Here is a 22,188-nt window from a genome sequence, read left to right on the forward strand (position 1 = left end):
TGAAGATCTTGTTAGAGGAAGCAGTGGGTGTTCATGTTCAAGACTTCAGTATTTATCACATTCACAAAAAATTAAGAAACCAAACATCCAACTATTTAATTACTTGAGAAAGCTCAATCCACTTCTACCATTGAGGCTTAGCCATCCTTTTTCAACATCTGAAATACGGAACAAAATAACCAGGAAACAAGAGTAACTTACTGCCTAGTATTTTGTCTCATTTCCGATGTTTTCATTTTTTCCTTTTCCAGAACTGCCCCTGAGGAGGCATAGACAATTGAATAAACTAGTAAAGCAGAACAAGGCATTTTTTGTCCTTTCAAAAGAGCTGCGGGCTCACTGACAGTTATATATGCCTGTCATGCTTTTGGTAATGAGGCATAGGCTATAGTCTGCACAAGAGAGAGACAACCTCTGCCCAGTTGCTTTACTGCCAGCCCACTAGCGTTTAGCTGAACCTAAGGGATCTTTTCTGTTCTCTGAACAGTGAGACTCTTTTAGTTCTTTATAAAGATTCAAGTGTTAGTTGCCATTCATAGTGACCAGTCCTCTCTGACTTTCAATGAACTGTCCTGGCCCTTCTCCCCTTATGACTTGGCCTTTTGTTGAATTTTTTGCCTCAAAACCTTGACAGTGCAGTTAAGTTCTAGCATATGAAACAGCAAAGCTGCACATCTGCAGTGTGTTTGCTCAGTCTGAGAGGGCTTTCAGTAGTTTACCAAGACAGCTCACCACTCAAAGCCTAATGAACACCCACTGTCTGGGGAATTTCATGTTTCCAAGGAAAATTTGCATTCCCTTTCCTGTAGGAAGAAAATCTCCCTGCGGTGCCTTACTCTAGAATCCTGGCTCTGAACAAACCTGAGTGGCTGTATGTACTGCTGGGAGTGATTGCCGCTGCCATCTCAGGTGCGGTCCATCCTGCATTCGCTGTTATATTTGGAAAAATAATTGGGGTAAGTTTGGGGTTTTTTTGCACATGGATGTTGCAGTCCTGGGCCTCCCTCATGCTCAGCCAGTTTGTCCTCTGTAAGTTACTGGGTGGGATTCACTTGTCTAAATGGATCTCATGAAAACTAGTAATTGTTGGTGAAGTTACCCTCTAGAGGCAGAGCTTGGAGGAACTGCATCTGACTAGCAGAGGAAAGAAGGAACAATAGTTGGAGCTGGGGGAACAACTAAACAAGATGTAGATTAAATGGAAAGCTGGACAGTCTACTGGTCCTCAACAGAAAGTTGACTGCAGACTCATTTCAGGATCCAGAATACTTGTTAAGAGAAACTGAAGTAGATAGCTTTCTTGAGATGAAGAGTCATTTATGTAACTGACAGTCATCGTCAATGTGCTCATTTTGTGTTGTTTGTTGTGTTTTTTTCTTGCATAGGCTTTTCAAGAAACAGATCCAGAAAAAAGGAATAAAAACACTGTGGTGCTTTCTTTAATGTTTCTTTTGCTTGGAGTGATTATCTTAATAGCATACATAATCCAGGTAAGTGTCTCAACACTGAAATTATGGGGAGTTGGAACTAGGTGATCTTCAAGGTCCCTTCCAACCCAAATCATTCTATGGTAAGCTCCTGCCTCCCTAGCAGGCTGCAGGTATAACTCATATCAATGTAGTTTGAGAAGAAAAACACCAGTTAGATCTTTGAGAAGTGCCTGAGGTGCATGGCTTTTATTGTGATGTGTTTGCTTAAAGACTTATGTTTATATATTCTATTGGTTTCAATAAGCCACTGAAAGTAATATGGATTTAGCATGATTGAAATGCAAGTTGAGGGTCTGGCCTTTAAATTAAAATTTAAGACAGACATTTCTCATTGACAATCTGTAGTCTCTTGCCAAAGTAAGTATAAGATAGACTCTTCCTATAGCAGATGATCTCCTTGCATACCATCAAATTCTGCTGTCCTGTTACAGCTGTTCCACAGCTTGCAGGAAATGGCTACTACACGTGGATGTCCACACCGTAAAATCCGTTGGTATGACTAGTGTAAGTGAATGCCTCTGGTAGCAGTCAGAGTAGGAAGGATAATGACTAAGATAGGTTGATCTGTCTTTTGATGCTGCTGAGGCATTTGAATAAGTCATTACAAGGAAGCTCCTGCTTTCTTTGCCATGTTAAACTCTGTTTTCTGTGTGAAAACAGTTTCAAGTTCCAGGAACAGGAATGGCACTTTTCCCAAGACTTAAATACACTGAGAGGGTTGTAGGAGACTTTTTGGTGTTGTTGCTTTTGTTGTGCAGCTTTATAAACAGAGTTAAAACATCAGATGAGAAAATGTTACTTTCTCTCCTCCCTCAGGGATTCATGTTTGGGAAGTCTGGGGAAATACTAACAATGAGGCTGCGCTCTCTGTCCTTCAGAGCATTACTTCAGCAGGTATGAAATGTGCAGCTAGGGTGTCCTAAGAGTCAGGTGGCTTTTGCGGGCTGTTCAAAGGTACATATTTGGTTTCGTTTGTGTGGTCTGGAGAAAATAAAACAAAATCACGTCTCTTCTACCGCTAGTGTATGAAACAGTACAACCTTTCTGGAAGTCTTCTGTCCCATGTACAGTTTGGTTAAGTGCTGCTACTGCAAATAGTCTAATTTTGAAGGGCTGTCATTGCAAATGTGCATGCTTCTAATATGCTAGTTTGCAGCAGCCCATGTATACAAGATTTGTCTCCCCTTGCTTGGGTGGTCATGATGCAAGTCTGTAATATATACATTTAAGTCTAATCTGTTTAGCTTTAAATCTATATACTGCAACCCATAGCGAGTAGACAATTTTTACTGCAAGAAATTCAGATTGTTCTGTTGCCTCAAGAATTACCCATAAGAAGAATAAAGTTATTTTACAGAAAATCGGACAAATTAACAGGAAGTATTTAGTATTACTTGCATAGGAGTTTTGAGAAGGGGTAACTTGGCACCCTACTCTTGAGGACAGGAGAGTATGTTCACAAACACATCTGAAACGGATTAGGAAAGGGAAAGTGATTAAAATAAAAAACCTACCATAGCCTTTGGAGGTAAAAGGGCCTCATTTCCTTTCTGTATGAAAAACACTGATGAGCAGTTGCTCTTCTATAATTCATGGAATAGTTAACTTGTAGGAAGAGAACAGTCAACTTACTCAGGCCTGGGGAAGGATTGAGTAAAAGGGGTTTATAATGAAAGTTCCTAAATGCTCATATTCAGAAGAACACTACAGCTAGTAACGCTTTGATTGTGAACAATTACATTTTCACAACAAAACAATACTTGTAGGCTTTTTTTCTTTTGTTTACTTGGAAGATGCTGACTACAGAGGAAGAATATTGCAGTTAGCCGTCATGACTTGCACTTCTATTTTCCCTCATGCAGCCTGAGCTGGAAATGTTTGTAGATTTTATTACCAATTGTGATAAATCTGAAATAAGAACACATCATTTTTTTGAAATAAAAATTAGTAACAATGTTTTTTCTTGCAGGAGATTGGATGGTATGATGATCAGAAAAATGCTGTTGGCGTTCTGCTAACTCGGCTTGCCACAGATGCTTCCCAAGTAAAAGGGGTATGCCAGTTCTTTTTTTTCTGTACTTTTCAAAATACTTTCCTTACAAATATTAATTGTAATTGGCAAGGGTCACTGAGATTATTTCAGAACACAGGTAGTAAATCTATTCCAAAGACTAGGGGATTCATTTATGCAGCATGTTGTTGACACCTTGGAAATTACTTCCCTGCTAATAAATTATGAGAACTAAGAAAAATTCAGCAGATGTTCATGTACCTTTCATTTCCTTCCCTGCAAGTCTTTAAGTATATCATAACTGCTGACCATTTCACCATGTAAGTGAAATCTTTGTGTGCTGTGGAGCTCAGGTTTTTAAACCCTATGATGGGTGTCACCCGAGTACCTTGGAAGAAGTTGCATCTGCAGATGTACAAACCTTTACTGACCTTAATGAAGAGAGTTCTTCCCATCCCCACCAAACATACTTCATACACAAGCAGGCAAAACAGTAAGAAATGGCCTGGCATTAAAAGAAAACACCAGGGACAACAGTGGCCAAAGGAAGAAATGACTCAAGGCGCTGGTATGGGAGAGATGGACACTGACAGAAGAATGTGGCAAATTCTGCACAGTTCCACCTACTGCTCACCTCATCAGCAGTCCCTGATGATCTGCCAAATGTCTCTCCATTTCTTTCCTTCTCCCTGAAAAAAAAAAAAAAAAAAAAAAAAAAAAAAAAAAAAAAAAAAAAAAAAAAAAAAAAAAAAAAAAAAAAAAAATCACTGCAGGACTTGTACAGGAAGAGTTTTCTGATTTGTTTTAAGATGCCTTTGTGTCCTTCAAATTTACATGTCAAAAACTTTTATCCCTATGTTTTTCATTCTTGATAGACTTTTGTTTGTCTCTCCTGTCCTCCCTCTTTAGGGACTAGCAGTGAAAAAATAGTTTTTGACAAAACTTACTAATTTTCATTTTTTAAAGTTCCAGTTTGTTTCAGTGACTTTGAACTATATCACCCTGTCAGGGCAGTAGAAAGGAGGGGTGCACAGGATCCCCGAACTACAAAAGCCAGCTAAAGTGGTATGAGTTGCTCTCCAAAGCGATTGTGTTCTCTGAAGCACTACGGAGTGTCAGTAAGTGCTGTGCCTCATGCTGCGCTGGCTGAAGTTTCTAAATCCAGCTTTATGTGCAGCCCCTAGAACATATGGCAACAATTCACCTTGGCATTGGTTTAATTATTACTATTTTAAATTTTATTGAACAAGAAGAGTCTTTTCAGGGCAGAAAAGTCTTTGGCAAAGAGAGAAGAATTTTGCTTCCCGCCCAAGGACTTTTGTTTTTTCCATCAAGCCAAATTTTGGAAGATGAACTATTTCCACAGGGCTGTTTTCAGACCTTTTTTTCAGCGGATCAGAGCCCACACAGATGCTGGATGCTAATCACCTCATTTTAGAAGTTCTTGATGAAAAGGTTACAAAGGCTGGGAGGAGACAGTTCTTCAGTATGAGTTCATGTTTCCCACTCACTATCCCAATTGAGATAAAGCATTTCTGCAGGGTGGCCAAATCTAGATTTTTTTTTTACTTTTTTTTTCTGAGAACCCAACCCCAGGTGCAGCAGTGTGAGAACATAAGGATAAGTAGCTTCCACCACTGCTTGTGGAATAGGTCAATGGATGGCTGTTAGAATTAAGCCCCTCTTAAGCAGACAACCTGCCCTAGTGTGCCAGTGGCCCCATCTTCTGTGCCTCAGTGTGGGAAGTCCTAGATATGTATTTCATTACACAGCTATTATGACCTGTTGTTTAGACTACTTCAATCTCATTTGAGGGCCCAAAAGCTATCATGTACAAGGAATGTCTAGAAACATTTACGAAAGTAGGTGCATGATGTCCATGCATGTGACCATGTGCAGTTTTGTTTTCCAGCTGAACTGCCATGATCATTTGGTAATTTCAACTGGTGATATAAGTAACAAAAAGAAAACCTAACAACCAATGTTGTGGGGGTTTGGGGATTTTCTTAGGCAACTGGAAGCCGACTTGGACTGATGACCATGACTGTCTTTACCCTTCTGATCGCCGTCATTATTGCTTTTGTATACGGCTGGCAGTTAACTTTGCTTGTCCTGGCCTGCATTCCTTTCATTATTGCTACAAATGCTGCGAGAGTTAGCTCTGTGTCTGGTCATGCTGCAAAAGATCAAAAAGCTTTGGAAGAGGCTGGAAGGGTAAGTTCTCCCATTTAAACTACAGGGTTATGGTGTGAGATCACTTTTAAGGACAAGATTGTAGCTATATTACAGCTGCCTCAATTATCCAAGATAAATTAAGGGGAGAGAGGAGAGGACAGGCGCGGGTGGGGGATAAGGGAATGTTTATATATCCCAAGAAAAGCAAAACATAGATAACACGAAACATCTGTAAATTAGGCTATAAAAATGCATTTGAAACCCTTCATGGCAGATTTCTGGGCAGGGACAGCTGTAGCAGCAGCAGCCCTGGCCCTGGTGTGCCTTATGCCTTCAGTGAGCAGTGTAACTCTGCACTGCTCTGTACTGTGCCCAGGAGCCTTGCAGGGCTGAGCCACCCAGCCCTGACATTGCTGCTGTTTTATTCCATCATAAAATGAAAACCATTAATGCACTCAGGGGCTTCAGGGGCCTGCCTTCATTTACCTGGTAGTGCTCTCCCAGGAGACAGAAGTAGTCCAGGTGAAAGTGCAAGCTGTGTCCTGATGTCTGGGGTTTGTTCTTATTTTATTAAATAGGGTTTAATTCTCTGGAATCACAACCCAGGGTTAGGGCAGGGCTGCTGATGCTCCCTGCCTGCTGGCCTGAGGTTTGAACCCTGATACGTTGTTGGCTTCAGCCCCTGCCTTGTGTTCTAACTGTGGGGTGAATAATCTCATTGCTCTGGGCTTTCCTTCACCTGGTGATAGACCTCCATCTCCTCTCTTAAGCAAGCAAATTCTGATCTAAGATAAGAAATCCTAGCGAAAAGTATTTAGGATATATGTTGTACCTGGCAGTTGTAAGGGATTACCTCTTATTTGTTTTATCTCCCAATTTAGATATCAACAGAATCAGTTGAAAACATAAGAACTGTAGTTTCACTGACCAGGGAAGAAGCATTCTATGAAAGATATGTTGCAAGTTTGAATGGTCCATATAGGTGAGATTTTATTTTTTTTCTTTCATAATTCCTCCTTTATATATTTTGGTCTTTCAGATTTATTGTAAATACATTTCTTGCAAGCTATCTAATGCATGAAAGGTTGGAAAGGATATGAATAGCCATTTGCATAGTTTTAAAATGTGTTCACTCATTACATTTTATATACATTTATAAATGCAGAGTGAAGAGGGTTACAGGATTTCCATTTTCATTTCCCAAAGACTTTATAAACTGGGTTCTCTGCATATGTGTTACAGAGTATTGTATTTGCTTGTGTGTGCCTAGAATATAAGACATACATTAGCTTTGTTTCAGTGTATTGCATCGGTACTGGTTAACTCTGGAAGTGATGGTTACCTCCCATGCCATGCCCTTTATAACATAAACCCATTTTATTCCCCTCAAATGACTTTGAAACCCTGAAACGAACTTGTTATGTTCCCCTTGTTTGACCTTATCTCTACTGAAGAGCATTTGAATCATAAGGGATGCCAGATTTTTCTAGTTCTGTTTTATTTAAACAAAATAACCCCAAATCTCTTTCTTTTCTCCTTCAAGGTAACTAATGTAAAAGAATTAATTGAAAATTATGCATTGTTATGGTAATATTTAGTATCTAATGAACTGGTAATATCCCAGATGTGGGCAGGATGCTTGCGTGAACTGTCAGAGGTCTCAGATTTACAGTTCAGACTGGAAAGGAGATTTCCATTTCCTCAGAGAGCATCCTAAACCATGAGGGCAGAGTCCTCCAGGCTCTGATTCAGCATGCTTTCAATTAGCTATACAAAATGAAACTTCTGCAGAAGAATGGATTGAGAAATAGAGGGTTAGTCTGAATCCCCATGGGGATACCCAGAAATATGTCCTTATGCTGAATAGGGATGAGAGGCCTCTGCTCAGATAAGACCTGGCGGAAGCCTTCAGGCAGCTCTTAGCCTAGACTGAATCCTGCATGTTTTCTTAATAAAATGGGTCATATGTGGTAGTTATTAAATTTTACTACTTTTTTAAGTGCTCTAGGAGACCTGCCCTGCTATAGAAGGGTCTATAGAAGATTCAAGACAGTGCAAGCGAAGATGAAGGATCTTGTTGCTTTCTGTCCTAAGGGTGGTTCCATGTCACGATGTGAAATGCTTTTAGAGTCTGGCAGGGGTTGTGTTGTGAGTGGGCACCTGTTCTGGGCTGATTTGTTGTGTTTTCAGGGGTAAACTGTATTGCTGGAAAGATTTAACTGAGAAATCTGGCTATGCCTCAGCCAGTGTTGGCTATTACTGTTTTACAAGTTATTTATGGAAAGTCTCTTCCTTTATCAGGGATGCTCTGAAAAAAGCCCCTTTCTATGGATTAACCTATGGAGTAGCTCAGTGTGCAAACTACTTTGTTGATGCGGCAGTCTTCAGATTTGGGGCCTGGCTCATTGCCCATTGTCTAAGCAACTTTGAAAATGTATTTATGTGAGTATACTTTATGAACTACAGATACATTTTTAAAATTATACAAGGAGTTAGTGATTTCAATGCATGCAGATTATTTTATCTAATTATAGAGGTAGTGAGGTGCAGATTCAGGAATTCAATCTGATTTGGAGTGCAGTTTGGGCAGAAGGGCTTCTTTGGGGAAAGGTGCACGTTCAGGCTATGAAGCAGGAAGCTGAGCTGTGCTCAGCATATCTACTCTGAAGAAGTCTTTGCTGTTTGACGTTCCTTCCAGGCAGAGGGTATTGCACAGAGAGGTGATGTGACACCAGTGCTCCTCTGCAAAATACTTACAGGAATAAGCAAAATTTCCTAATACTGAATGACATTTTTAGGGGTGAGGCACTCTAGAAATGTCTTAATCCAAAGATGCTCAAAAACTGAGCATCAGTTTTTACACATGAGGAAAACCATGTATTGTTCTACCTGAAATTAATAGTGCTTTCTCTTGGCTTTTTTAGAGTCTTCTCTTCCATCATGTTTGCAGCTATGAATGTTGGTCAGTCTGCTTCCCTGGCACCAGATTATGGCAAAGCTAGAACGTCGGCTCAAAGAATCTTTCAACTTTTGGACAGAAAACCTCTGATAAACAGTTATAGTGAAGAAGGTGAAAAATTGGTAAGGTGTTTAGGTTTTTTTTCCCAGAAAACTCTTGAAAAATACTAAATTACTATGGTTTTGCTGTCTTTGGTGATAGTTTCTGGGTTTTTTTAGGTTGTCACAATAGACAGACATTATATATAATAGTGGTACTGCCTTGGTATTTTCAGTTGACTGTGGTATTCCTGGTTTTCGTTCAGGAGTGGATACTCTTGAATGAGCCAAAAAAACCCCAAACTTTTCATTCTTCTGAACCACATCTATTGGTTTCACTGACAATTGCATTACCTTTGTAAAGGTTTACAGGAGAAACAAAATACAAGGTGCGTTTTTCTACTATTAAGGTAGATGAGAGTAGTTCCTTCAAAGAAAGAACAGTTTTGCCAAAATCCACCCTCTTGCAGCTGTGGAAATTCTTACAAGTAAAAATGTGCTCTTTTGAAACCAAAACTACCTTAATGAATAATCTGCTTGGCTCTAAAGGTGGAGCAGGGCAGAACAAGAAAAAAGAAAACAAAAACAAATACACTCAACATCCAAAAGAAGTTCCCTCTATAGTAAAATTGTTATTAATGAAATTGACCTTAGCATTTGCCAAATTTCTCCATTCAATTTATCCATTAAATGCTTTCAGTTGATGTGATTTGGAAGGATTACATTTGCTCATGCATCTGTGTTTAATATTACCCTTCCTTGTAGGTTTTAGATGCTAGCCCCTTCTCAGGAAGCCTTAATCCAGTTTTTATAACTTTAAATGTTGAAAATCTTGTGTATGAGCTTAAAGTTACAAGCACACTTTTGTATCATCTTGAACCGGGGTCCCTCAGCAAAGGTACTGAAAGATTTGGCAGAAGGTCCCTGGTAAAATAAAACTTAAATGACACTATTTCTGGTATAGATTGGAGTTTGAATACCAGTGATGCCTGTGACTTCAGCAAAGCTTTTGGCCCTTTAAATTAGATCATCAGCTGCTGTGAGAGCACTGTGCTGGCAGTGCTGCTAGTATGTACATAGGGGCTGGTTCTTGTCACAAACCATAGGAGAGGCAGTAGCCTTAACGTGTGCCCCCTTTCATCCACCTGTGCTTCGAAAGAGGCCTAGCTAGAATGCCTAATTAGCAATTATTATAGCTGTTTACAGCACAGCTTGTCCTACATGCCTGTATATTACCTACCAAAGAATGAGCTCTGCTACCATAATAGCTGATCGTGACCTTGTTGTGCTACCTGCAAGGTGAGATTAGGAAAGCAAGTGCTATAGATTATATCAAGAGTAGAAGTACCTCAGCTCCATGTCAGGAAATAAAAATATTCAGGCTTTTTTTTTGTCTGAAGATACTATTTTTAAAGCTGACGTGAAAAAATAGAGTCAAGAGATGCAGTGAACTTTCTCCATAAGGATCTGGTGACTTGCGTCTGCAGATTATCCCACAAATAATCAAACCACACCTGATCCAATATGGAATTGAGACAAACTTCAAAAGTAGTTTAAAAAACAGCCTCCCAGACTTCTTTGAAAGCTCTTGTTTAAACAAGCAAGGCTTACAAGTACTATTTTAGTTAAAGCTAATAAATGCTAATATGACCATGTGAATTCTCTATTACTTTCCAGAGCAATTTTGAAGGCAACATTGAATTTAGAAACATCCATTTTGTATATCCAACAAGGCCAGAAGTTCAAGTTTTGCAAGGACTCAACATGAAGGTTAACAAAGGACAGACTCTGGCATTAGTAGGAAGCAGCGGCTGTGGCAAAAGCACATCCATTCAGCTCTTGGAGAGATTTTATGATCCTGTGGAAGGACAAGTGGTAAAAATAGATGTGTGGTTATTAGTAACACTTATATCAACAGAACTCTTATCTTCCAAGGTTTCAGAGCAGCATCTCTGAAGAGATGCTTTTTTTAGAGGTGTGGATTACTGAGGTTGTGGCTCCAGCAGAGCTGTAGGCACAGCCCTGAGACCCCTCTTATTGCCTTCCCCCATGTATTAGCCATACGTGCCAGCACTGGCACCCGTGTTGGCACTGTGTGCTGGATCAGGGTGCAGACTTCACTGAGGAAGAGAATGACAGAGTCAGGCTGTGTTGCTTCCCAAAGCTGCTCACAGCCTGGTCATACAGGGGCATAGTGTTCACATCGCTTTCTTGTCAGTATGTAAGTTATCTCATTAATAAGAATTTACAAATTTAGAGACATAAATACATGTTCAGCCAATACAAATGTAGTCCCATAGGGATGCTACTGCATTGCCATTGGAGGGTTGACTGATGCAGTCCATGTTAATGGCTATAGAAGGCAGAAAAGCCTCTGTGGAGCTTTCGAGATGGAATTAAAACCCTTCAGCTGAGAGTATTTATTGTTGTATTCAGCTTCTAAGAGTTAGGCTTTCCCCTGAGTTTCCCAGTGCTTCTTGTGGTCGGTAGAGCTGGAAGGACTGCAGGAACAGCCTGTGATTTGCCCTCTGTATTCCTGTCTGCTGGGAAAGGGAAGGAAAAACTCACACAAAGTTAAAAACTAAGGAGAGGAAATATTTCATCTATACTGCTGGTTCTTTTCCATTTTGCATGCAAAATTTAACTTTATTTCAACTGGGAATCTATCACGTAACAGGCTTCCTCTTACAATTTGTGTTTCCTGTTTACAGTGTGTATCTGTGAATGAGCTCTGTAGTCAATTTAGCTCATTTTTCTGTTCCTTTTTTCTAGTTAGCAGATGGATTTGATACCAAATCTCTGCATTTGCAGTGGCTGAGGTCCAGACTGGGCCTGGTGTCACAAGAGCCCATTTTATTTGACTGCAGCATTGCTGAAAATATTCAATACGGAGACAACAGTAGGGTGGTTAGTCAGGAGGAAATTGAAGCAGCAGCTAAAGCAGCAAATATTCATGCCTTCATTGAAAAACTGCCAGAGGTAAGAGATGGTGATCTTCTCTTCACAGTGATTTTTAGAGTAGCAAGGGGAAATGTAGGCAACGCTCACGTGTGTCAATCACATTCAAAATAAACATTCTTGTTTTGCTTAATCGGAAGAAATGCAGAATTTGTTTTAAGATGTCAGTGTGTTTTTCAGGCTGTTAGTTTGTTCAAAAAAAGTCAACATTCCAATTAATATAGTGGCATACAAAGCAGAATATGAGGAAAATACTAAAAGAACACTCTATGTACAACAGGACCTCCTAAATTTTGACAGTTGAAACTTCTCAAGTTACTCTGAGAAATATTATTTTTTTAATTTCTAAAATAATTCTGTAAAACTAAATGCTCTATTTATGATTGGATGAGCCATGCATGGGGAATTTTTCTTACCAACTATTAAGGAGCAATAAATCAAAAATTAATGACATGGTATTTGACCTTCATGTCTGCCAAGAATTTGGTTCTAATGAGGAAAAATGCTTTCATAGTTTGTTTTCACTGTAATTCTCTGTAACTTGGAAATGATGTAATGATGCTGTAAAATCTTCATCTTCATTAATATTAATGATATTTGGGATTCTTTATTCACAAGTAATGCAGCATCTAGTTCTTCCCGTGTCTGTTGGTAAACATTGGATCTCTAGTTACTCTTGTAATCACAGACTCATGGCCAGATGTCTGTGGACACCTTAGCACCTCGTGGTACCATTCAAGGCCTATTTTAGACTTTAAGGAAGTAAATTTTCAGACCATGAATACATGTGTGGCTGTATGTATAACTGTTTATACTAGAGGTGTTTATAAAAGTCTTAGCTTTATTAAACACACTTGCACTACTCTCTTACTTCAAGATGGAAATACCTAATTGTTTTTATAGCCACACATAAAACTACTTTTCTTAGCTTCCTTCTCTAAGAGTATTCACAGCCCTTCTTCTTTAATGTTTAACATCCAGAAATACAATACCCGAGTGGGTGAAAAGGGAACACAACTTTCTGGAGGTCAGAAACAAAGAATAGCAATTGCCCGTGCTCTGGTTCGGAATCCTGCCATTCTGCTTCTGGATGAGGCTACCTCTGCTCTTGACACAGAAAGTGAAAAGGTGAGTAATGATTATTACACAAAATATGTGTCTATGTACATGGCTTAGTTGCTTTTCTGAATAAAATCGATGCAGACATGTTGCAAATGCTCAGGTGGGAAACAGCAGGGTAGGTGTATCACAGTAGCTCTTCCAGCTGCGAGTTGTGAATTGAATGACACTAGCAAGCTGTGCATATCTACTAAATAAACAAGTAGAAAACCCCAACATTTTTCGTAGAAAACACCACAGGGAGCTGATGTTCTTCATCTGTCTTTCTGTATTTGACAGTATAGCTGTATTTGATGGTAGATACTAAATTTGTGTCCTGACCCAAACTGAATGCCCAAGAACCCACTTCTCAGTATCCAATAGTCATTTGATCAGTCTCGCTGATATCAGTGGCAACCCCTGTTAAGAAAGAGCCTCGTATATGCACTGACTTGTGTAACTACGGGAGATCTATGCAGGTGATAACAAAGAGTCAAAGATCAGATGTGCTTGTTATGAAGAGCCAAGGCTTTCCAAACACTAACAGCATTTTCACATCCTCTGTGTGCAGATCGTCCAGAAAGCCTTGGATAACGCCCGGCAAGGCCGAACCTGCATCATCATTGCTCACCGCCTGACGACCGTGCAGACTGCAGACATCATTGCAGTCATCCAGAACGGCAGGGTGGTTGAGCAGGGCACCCACAGCCAGTTGCTGGCAAAGGAAGGACACTACTATGCACTTGTAAATGCACAAGTCTCTCATTAGTACTGTTTGCAGATTTTTTTCTTTTTTTTTTTTTTTTTTTTTTTTTTTTTTTTCTTTTTTTTGGAGAAATATGCAAAGCTTTCAGAGGTATCAGGTTGGCTGTGTCTGTGCTGATGGAGCAGGGACCGTGTGTTGCAGCCTGCTTGCTGTTCCTGGTGCAGCCCTAGGCCCACACACCTGTGGGGGTGAGCAGTGTACTCCCTGGAGTGGGTCATGAAAGATGCACAGGGGAGTCCCAGGGGCTCCATCTGCTGGGCAGTTCAGGGGATTTCATTGTCTGAAGGGAGTCGGGCCAGGAGTTGTCTCATCCGGAGTAGGAGTTAGGTGGGGCACCCTACTCTGACTTTCCCCCAAATTCTGGCCCATGCCAGGTGCCATAGACTAAGGCAGTACCAGGGTCTGACAGTGGTTAAACATCACGGGTAGGTGGTGAGCTGGTGCTTGTGATTGCTCTTGGGCTTCTCCACCAGCCAGGTGCAGCCATAGAGCCTCCTAAATTAAAGATGACCAGTCAATTCTTACTAACTGCTGAGATTCCAAATAAAGGCATTTGTATTAAATTTAGAGAGAAGGGGTTGGATGTGTGGGTTTGTTGGGTTTTTCCCCCACTCTATGCCACATTTCTAATATTACTGTGCTTCACACATTTCTTGGAGATTCAGTATTATCTTTCAAACGATAATTGTAATAACTACAAGCTTTCCATATAGACATAAACTGACATAAAATATACCATTGCTTTGTTTAGTATTTTTTCAATTGCTGGCCTAACAGAGTTTAATTTCTCTTTGCATCCATCAGCATAATTTCAAAAGTCTTGTGGGGGAGCTAGGGTGGCTTCTTAAGGAGTGGACTCACATTAACCACATAAATAGCTTTTAATGTAAAAATAAAAAGTGTTTCTAATTATGAGACCCTTTATTTTTCATGGATGTGGTGTTTAGGCACATACTTTATTGGTGGGTTTGGTAGTGTTAACAGTTGGACTTGATGATCTTAAGTGTCTTTTTCCAGCCAAAGCGATTCTATTATTTTATTAATAACTTCAAAGATATTTTTTGAGTGTTGGCAAAACTTGTTTACACATGTGCTCTCATAATTGGTTATTCCTCTGATAAATTCCTCAGACTGCTGTGGTACATCTCTCAGCAGCTGGAGAATATGTACCGTGTAGTCAGAGTGACTCAGCAGCTGCTTTTTTTGGCTGTTTAAACCCAGTTGCAGCGTTTTAATTTTCCAAGGCTTTGCACGTGGCTTTGGGTTAGGATTTATGGCCTGGAGCAACCTGCAGTGCTTTATAATTTTCAGATAACTCTGCTCAATTGTAGCAGACAAAACTTAGAGTAATTACTCTCTCCTTTGCTCATTTCAATTGTTTTCCGGCAGCAGGATCCATGAGGGGAATAAAACACACAAAAGAAAACAAATTCTGGTCTCAGCTTTGCCAAAATAAATACAGTTGTTCTCCCTCACACAGTTTTTCTCAGGGGCGTTATCACTCCTGCAGGCACCCTTCTTGTGTGACCTTCACTTTCTCATGACAGGCAGGCTCTACAGGAGCTGCTGCCCTCATTACATTCCAAATTATGCAATTAATTAATTAATTATCCAGTTAATTACCTTTTCCCATTCTTGTTTCTGCACTGGAGTTAAAATTACAAGCATTAGAGTCTGATTCCCAGTTTTTGAAATAAAATATCTTCCTCCTTAACCCAGAAATCTTTTAGGGAAGGTATTATTTTTGTGTTAGTAGGTTAGATGTAGATGTGGTTTTTCTTACTACAGTTGTAATGGATAATAATTTTTTGTAATATTTCAATTTGTTGCTATCTATTGCAGTAACAAGTAAGATGAAGTAAAAACTGAAATTAGATTACATACATAAATTGAGGAAATAATAGCCACTCAGCTAAGGCTCTGCAACATAATAAATTCTCTTTCACTGGGGCTAGTTACTGTAGCATCTTCATGGAAAATACTGCATTCACATCCGTGCAGATGATGGAGAAGAACTGAAAATGTGCTTCCTTCCCACCAGATTGGAATTATTTATTAGCACAGGGGCAAGAGGAGTGAGGAAATACGCACTGTTTGACCTGGAAGGTGCTGGAAGAGCTTGCAACATGGTCAGCCTAAAAAAATCAGTTATGTGACTTTTGTTTCCCCTTATGTGCTCTTTCAGAGGTCAGAATTACCTAGCATGGAAAGCAACTACACTTGTATCCCTTTTGGCATGTTCCTCACCCTTGTTTACTCAGAGCATTCTCATGCTGCAAGAGCTGGAGAGATTCAGCACCAGCTATGTATGTTAAGGATAAACAGGTAAAGGCCTTGAAGTGAGATCCTTGGCAGCACTGTGTCACGTTGTTCCTCTAGGGAAAGGAAGGTGCTGATTTTGGTCAGGACCAGAAGGTGCAGGTGCAGATGTCATGTTGGAGGGAGTATGTGTGCACCACTCTGGGCTGTAGCAGCCAAGTGGGGGAAGAGCAGTGCCAGACAGCTGTGCCTGGGGAATGTCCTGTGCTCTTATATGGTAAAAAAGGGAAAACAGAAGAAAAGGTTGAAGCATAGCATTGATTTACTTAAGTTCACAAGTGAGATGTTATGTAACATTGTCTGCTTTACCTTGATACAAGCACACTTAAAGCCACTCATATCACAGCCCTGTTTAAAACATCATCTGCAGATCTGAGAAAAACATCAGCCAAAAGAGATAGTGAGAAGGAAGCAGAGCAAAATCCCAGCCGCCTGTCAGAATGACACAAAAAAAACCCCAAAACACACACTGCTGCGTGCCTGCTAAAGACAGACTGAGCTGGATGGCCTTACCGAGTCACTGAGATATAAATACATTTATTCGCTCAGCTTGTAGGCACTAATAACAAACCCTGATGGTGTATTTCAGACCACTCAAGTTACCTTCCCAGCTCTATATGCCCATACAGCTTGCAGGCTGCCTCTGATTAAAAGCAGACCTAAATTTAGAGACAGCTGAAAGCACCTTTAAAGCACCAAACCCTAGGCTGATGAAGAGATCAAAAGCATTCACCCTGACAGAAAAGCCCATGAGGACACATCTTAAGAGCAGAGGATTTGTCAGCCCCATTATTCTGTCCTGTGCTGCCATCTATCCCAGATGCCAGAGTTAAAAAAATAATAATAATAAATACTTCCCTTATCCCTGTCCAAGTAGGGCCTGATATTCAAACATGCCCAAAATATGCTGAGTCACTGCTGCTGTCAAGAGGGATCTCACCCTTAAGATTACTGCCAAGAGAATAATGATGAAGGAAGTGTATCAGCCCATGCTTGTCAAGGAACACCAAAGGCCTGGTTTGTGACTAGATGAGAAGCACTAATCACATACACTTTCTTTATGGTGACACTGGTCCAAGATGCCTAGAGAATTATTAAGGGGTGATGCCTCAAAAAAAGGGTGAAGACTTCAGAGATGTATTCATAAGGGATTTTAGACAAATAATTGAGAATGTCTTAACCACTTGACCTTGTCGTAGTATAATATATAGCTGATAAATTTGTTTAAAACTTTGCAATTGTTAATGTAGTTAGAATGTCAATTACTAATACTAACTGAAGCTCCAGAGGTGGACTCAGTAGTTGGTAGAAGCATATGAACCAGTAGGGCACAGGACCAGAATTGTCTGAGTGTTGGGGTGCACCAGTCCCAGTGGGTGTGGATGTTTCCCATTCTTGGATGTGCTATGTCAGTTTGCAATACACAAGCAATTCAGGAATAACACTGTTTGCAAAATGGTAAATGATATAATGTTTATGATGATGTGTTTTTTCCCAGATGTCTTCTTCCTCAGCAGCCTATAGCATCTTAAAAGTATTTTCATAAAGAAGCTATTTAATACTTCTGGTTGTATGGCAAGAAGGAAAGCTTTTGTTAGAATTGCAAGTCACAGCCCTTGCACTTTTAGAAGCAATCTTTTTTTGAAAAGTGGGGAGAACAGAACTGGAGGGGTTTTAGGCTCAGCTGAAGTACTATGTCAATGTGTCTTTTTATTTCTTTTTTGCCTGGTTTAGATTTATTACTTTAATTAAAATTTGGAGAGTTTGCAAAATTCTCCTAAGCAATCTGTGGCAGGCAATGCTTAACCTGTCCTTTCTTGGCTACCATCAAGACACATTTTACCACTAACTTTTCACTTTTGTGTTTGCAAGTGGGACTGTGTCTCGCTGAGGGAATTGAGGGGCTCTTGACATACTGAGCTTGAGGAAAATTCCTGTCACACTTGGGAGTGGGCCTATTTAAATGTTAATGGTTGGTGACTTCACCTAACTAGTAAGGGAAATGCTAATAAACTGATGCAGGATTGTTAAGGTCTGTTCACATGACATTCCTGGAGGCTTTGAAGTGAAACTGCTCTCTTGGACTGTGTCTACTCCAGGAAAATAGCTGCCCTTGTAACAGCAATAAAAAAAAAAAAAAAACCATATCTTGATCTGGTTGATCCTACCATATAGGTATCAGTAAGACAGCTGCTAACCTAGTGCCAGTGGAGTTTGAATGTAAAGGGTTAAATATCTTCTCTGAATAAGGCTTATGTCTCCCCTTCCATGAAGAACTGTTTGGTTACAGAAATGTTCTGGCTCTACCTGCATTTAGGGCTCATCTACTGCCTGCTACCGTGGGCACTTTACCCAGGGAACTCATTTTTTTTAAGGAGGAACAACAGCAGAGGAGTTTATCTGGAGCCATGGTTGGGTCTTGCTAAAGATGGAAATAAAGTGAGAGCTTTTCTAAAGTATTTTCAAGTTCTCCTGTTTACAAATGAACTTGGATTATACTGCAGAAATGTGACTTGGCAATAGCTATATCCAAGCTGTTTATGAGCTGGTTAAGACAGCAGATGAAAGTCAGTACATTACTTGACCTCATTCCATGTATCCATACTGCTGCATGTAGGACAAACTTCTATGAAATGCATCTTCTCTGTATCAGACACATTAAGGTGTTTCTAATTTCTTTAACATAGTTCAGTGAGAAGAGAAATAGCTAGGCAATGAGGCCACAAACAGCATATATGTAGTTTCTTCTTGTAAAATACACTTGGGGGCTTATTTTAAGTACTGATCCTTAGGTACTTTTAAGTGACTGGTAGTTTTCCACGTAAAGATAGGAGAATCCAGTTGCCTTGCAACTGGTTTATCAACCTCCAGCCTCCCTATAAGCCTTATCACAGGTTGCCCATCACGCTCACACTTCCCAGGTTATACCTGACTGCTCTCTTCCAGTTACCTGGGCTGCTTTTCCTCCTCAAGCACTGTCCCTAGCACACACAGCAGATGCTGCACCATATTATCCAATGCTAAAGGACAGGGAGAGATGAGAGGGGAGGTGCCAAAAGCAATAGAGATGCAAAAGGATTACTTTCTAAAATTAAGAGAAAATTTCTCAGCAGAAGACTGGTCATTGCTCTCAGTAGAGTGAATCATTTACACTGGATTGCTTCTATCTGCCTCAGAGCTATCTATGCTTTGTCATCTAGCCTGCAGGCATCTCCTACCTACCTGAGACCATCACAGTCCTCTTGCATATTATCATTTATTGTCTACCTGGCTCATCACCAGTTATGTCCAGAAACTATTTTCTGAAGCGTGTCTTTCCATCTGGAAATAATAATTTGCTGTGCCCTTAGGCCCACATCCGCTGGAGTTATCCCTAGCCTGTCCAACGACATCAGTATCACATGCTCCAAAGCAAACTCACTAAGCCTTCCTGTAATTCTCCTGAAGACGCCAATCTTTTTTTTTTTTTTTTTTTTTACTGAATGCTTTCACAGAAAGACATTTTAAAACTGTTTTAGCTCAACAAATAGATTTTGTGGACTTTTTTGAATTGACAATTATAAGTTTCTTTGCCCTGCTGTTACCATAGCAGTAACTCCTTCTTTCATTCTAATCATTCTGACCATCATGTCTGACTACTGCCCACATAATCCAAAGCAAAGCCACCTTGCAGTTAGTCACCACTAGAATAGTTCCTTTTATTCTGGTCTTTCAGGTTTGAAAGAATGACCTGTATATGGCTATTTTCATGGAAATAATTGTTCAAATTCACCCCTGATTGCAAAAGAATATCCTCAGTATTTGCTCCACTAGGAACAGCATTCTCAGAAAATGCTCGTGTTGTTCCACCAAGAGAGAAGCGAGGGGGAGCAGGCACTGCCATGAGACTCTTACCATTCAACTGCATTTAGGGCTGAAGCAATCAATCAGATGGCCTTTAAAGTACCTCTAGGATGTGACTCAGATGTTTCCAGATGTCTGTCTGAGAACAGTGAACTACACCAGGGAAGCACCAATTTCTTGCCAGAAATCAAAATGAGAAGTCTCAGTTTTTGTCTATGTTTATGTAAAGTGAAGGGAGTTCCTTTCTGAATGTTTCATCTTTCTTAAAGAGATTGCTAGGTTAGATTATCAGTCCTGCAAACAGTATTTGGAGGTCCTGGCCAGAGAGGCACTCTTGCAGACAAGGAGTGCTTCGAGAAAGAGCCTCTGCAGCACAGGAGGGTGAAGATTGTTCATGTAGGGACTAGCAGTGCAAGAAGGTTGGAGAGAAGGACAATGTTCAGGAAACAAGAATTATTTATCCTGAATGTGCAGATGGAAAAGAAATTTACAGATTGCAGAAGCATCCAAAATGGCTCAGAATAATGAGCGAATTAGAAGAATCTGGATTTTTTTTCCATTGTTCAATGGCATGAGCAGAATTTTAAATAAGTTTACATTTCAGGGATCAAAATAAACACCGTCTCTGAATATCCCATATTTGCCTGGGTTTTTTTTGAAACTACACTAAAAATGGTAAGTGGAATTCCCATTTCCACATCTGGTTTTCATATAAATGTCCACCTGGCAATGTTGCATGTGTGTCTGTGTGTTGCTTCAGAGGAAACCCAACCAAACAACTATCACTTTATACAGCGCTAGTGGTCTCGGTTATAAACCCAGTATAAATGTATTTTAATGTCTTTTACTTATTATAAATGAAGTGTATATCAGCAACACTGAATATGAAAATGAAATTTTAATAAGACACATTTATGATGTTAGAGCAATGTGAGGAGACATCTGTAATATGATTTACTTTTTAATATTCAGTAATGTAGTTTTAGTTGGAATAAATAGGGCTCCCAATAAATGCTCACTTGACTATTTTCTTCAATTTCTTATTTCAAATTTAGTTTTAGACCTGGAACTTCCATTAATTTATGCCAATCCTTTTGGGAATCTTCCAGTGTTGTGTTTTAGTTTTTTCTTTCCTTTTTGTTGTTGTTGTTGTTGTTGTTGTATTGGTTTTCGTGTTTTTGGTTTGTTGGGGTTTTTTTTGGTTGGTTGGTTGGGTTTTTGTTGGGGTTTTTTGTTTGCTTGTTTGTTTTGTGGTATATCTTGCTATAATTATTTTGCACTTTTAGTTCACAGTGTGACAATGTATATTGATTCTGATGAATTTATCTGTATCCATCGCCTTTAAATGATCTTGACATCTATCACTTCTTAATTGTTTCTCACAAATAAGCAGTTATGGATGTGCTTTTTCTAAGATAGTATGTCTAATCTGCTTCATTTATGGACGGCTACAAAAATGATGAGAGATATGGAACATCTCTTCTGTGAGGAAAGGCTGAGAATAGTTGGGGTTGTGCAGCCTGGAGAAGAGAAGGCTCCAGGGAAAACCTTACAGGGCCTCCAGTACCTGAAGAGTCCTAGAGGGAAGATGGTGACAGACTTTTTTGTCCTGTTGCAACAGGACAAGAGATAATGTTTTTAAACCAAAAGAGGGCAAATCTAGACTAGATATAAGGAAGAAATTTTGCCCAGAGAGGTGATAGGTGCCCCTTCCCTGGAAACATTCAAGGTCAGGTTGGAGACCAGGCTCTGAGCAACCTGCTCTAGTTGAAGATGTCCCTGATCACTGCATGGGGGTTTGACTAGATGATCTTAATGGTCCCTTCCAACCCAAACTATTCTATGATTCTATATACTTTGCAATATATATGAGTGTACTTAAATGGATATATCGTTTTACATTTATACAATATATATTTGTTTATATTTAAATACATGAGAGATTGCTTCATTATGAGAAGTTTGGAAAGAATCCAAGCAAAAATTTGAATTAATCGTGGGAAAAGCCCAGTTGTTTTCAGCATTTTAGTTCAGTTCTGCCAGTCAAAAATAGCTTTTTCTTCTGACAGACATCAAGCTTTGATGATGCAATTTCTCATTTCAGGTTAGTCAGACACTTAAGCCATCACTCTTGACTCACATACTGCACTTGCCCACATGATGTTAGTTACGCATATTTATGCCCTTTTTCAGTAGCTAAACCTTTTATGTCTAGTCCTTTTAGCCATACCTCCTGGGAAAGCAATTAAACTCTCTGTACTTGAAAAGCCCAGACAGCTCAGGCTATGAAAGCAGCAGCAGGTCTGTCCGGACCCCAGAAGCTGACCCCCAGCTGCCATGAGAGATGGTGTTATGAAAAGCTACACAACCCAAACCAGCTTCTCTGAAAACACTTCTTACAGCAAAACTAAAACATCTCATCTCTCTCCTTTGCCAGAGGCTGCCTTTCTTCCAGAGAGTATAGCTTTCCTGTGAAGGCTTTCTATTTTCATTCTCCCCCCAGCCACCCTGCAGTTGCACACTATACAGAG

At 39.9% G+C, this 22,188-nt stretch overlaps 1 protein-coding gene across 1 annotated transcript in view; it reads left to right on the forward strand.

Moving 5' to 3' along the window:
* The window catches only part of LOC104386361 (multidrug resistance protein 1-like), a 33,500-nt gene extending 19,996 nt beyond the window's left edge, over positions 1–13,504 (forward strand). The window contains exons 15-26 of the mRNA XM_009994963.1: positions 810–956; positions 1,386–1,490; positions 2,307–2,384; positions 3,460–3,543; positions 5,512–5,715; positions 6,558–6,658; positions 7,978–8,118; positions 8,601–8,757; positions 10,351–10,548; positions 11,446–11,652; positions 12,613–12,759; positions 13,301–13,504. Coding sequence (XP_009993265.1) covers positions 810–956; positions 1,386–1,490; positions 2,307–2,384; positions 3,460–3,543; positions 5,512–5,715; positions 6,558–6,658; positions 7,978–8,118; positions 8,601–8,757; positions 10,351–10,548; positions 11,446–11,652; positions 12,613–12,759; positions 13,301–13,498 — 1,767 coding nt within the window. The 3' untranslated portion in view covers positions 13,499–13,504. The remainder of the gene's footprint in view (positions 1–809; positions 957–1,385; positions 1,491–2,306; positions 2,385–3,459; positions 3,544–5,511; positions 5,716–6,557; positions 6,659–7,977; positions 8,119–8,600; positions 8,758–10,350; positions 10,549–11,445; positions 11,653–12,612; positions 12,760–13,300) is intronic.
* The last annotated feature ends 8,684 nt before the right edge of the window (positions 13,505–22,188 follow it).

Source organism: Chaetura pelagica, unplaced genomic scaffold, assembly GCF_000747805.2.
Source record: "Chaetura pelagica isolate M959 unplaced genomic scaffold, ChaPel_1.0 scaffold12, whole genome shotgun sequence".
NCBI lineage: Eukaryota > Metazoa > Chordata > Aves > Apodiformes > Apodidae > Chaetura > Chaetura pelagica.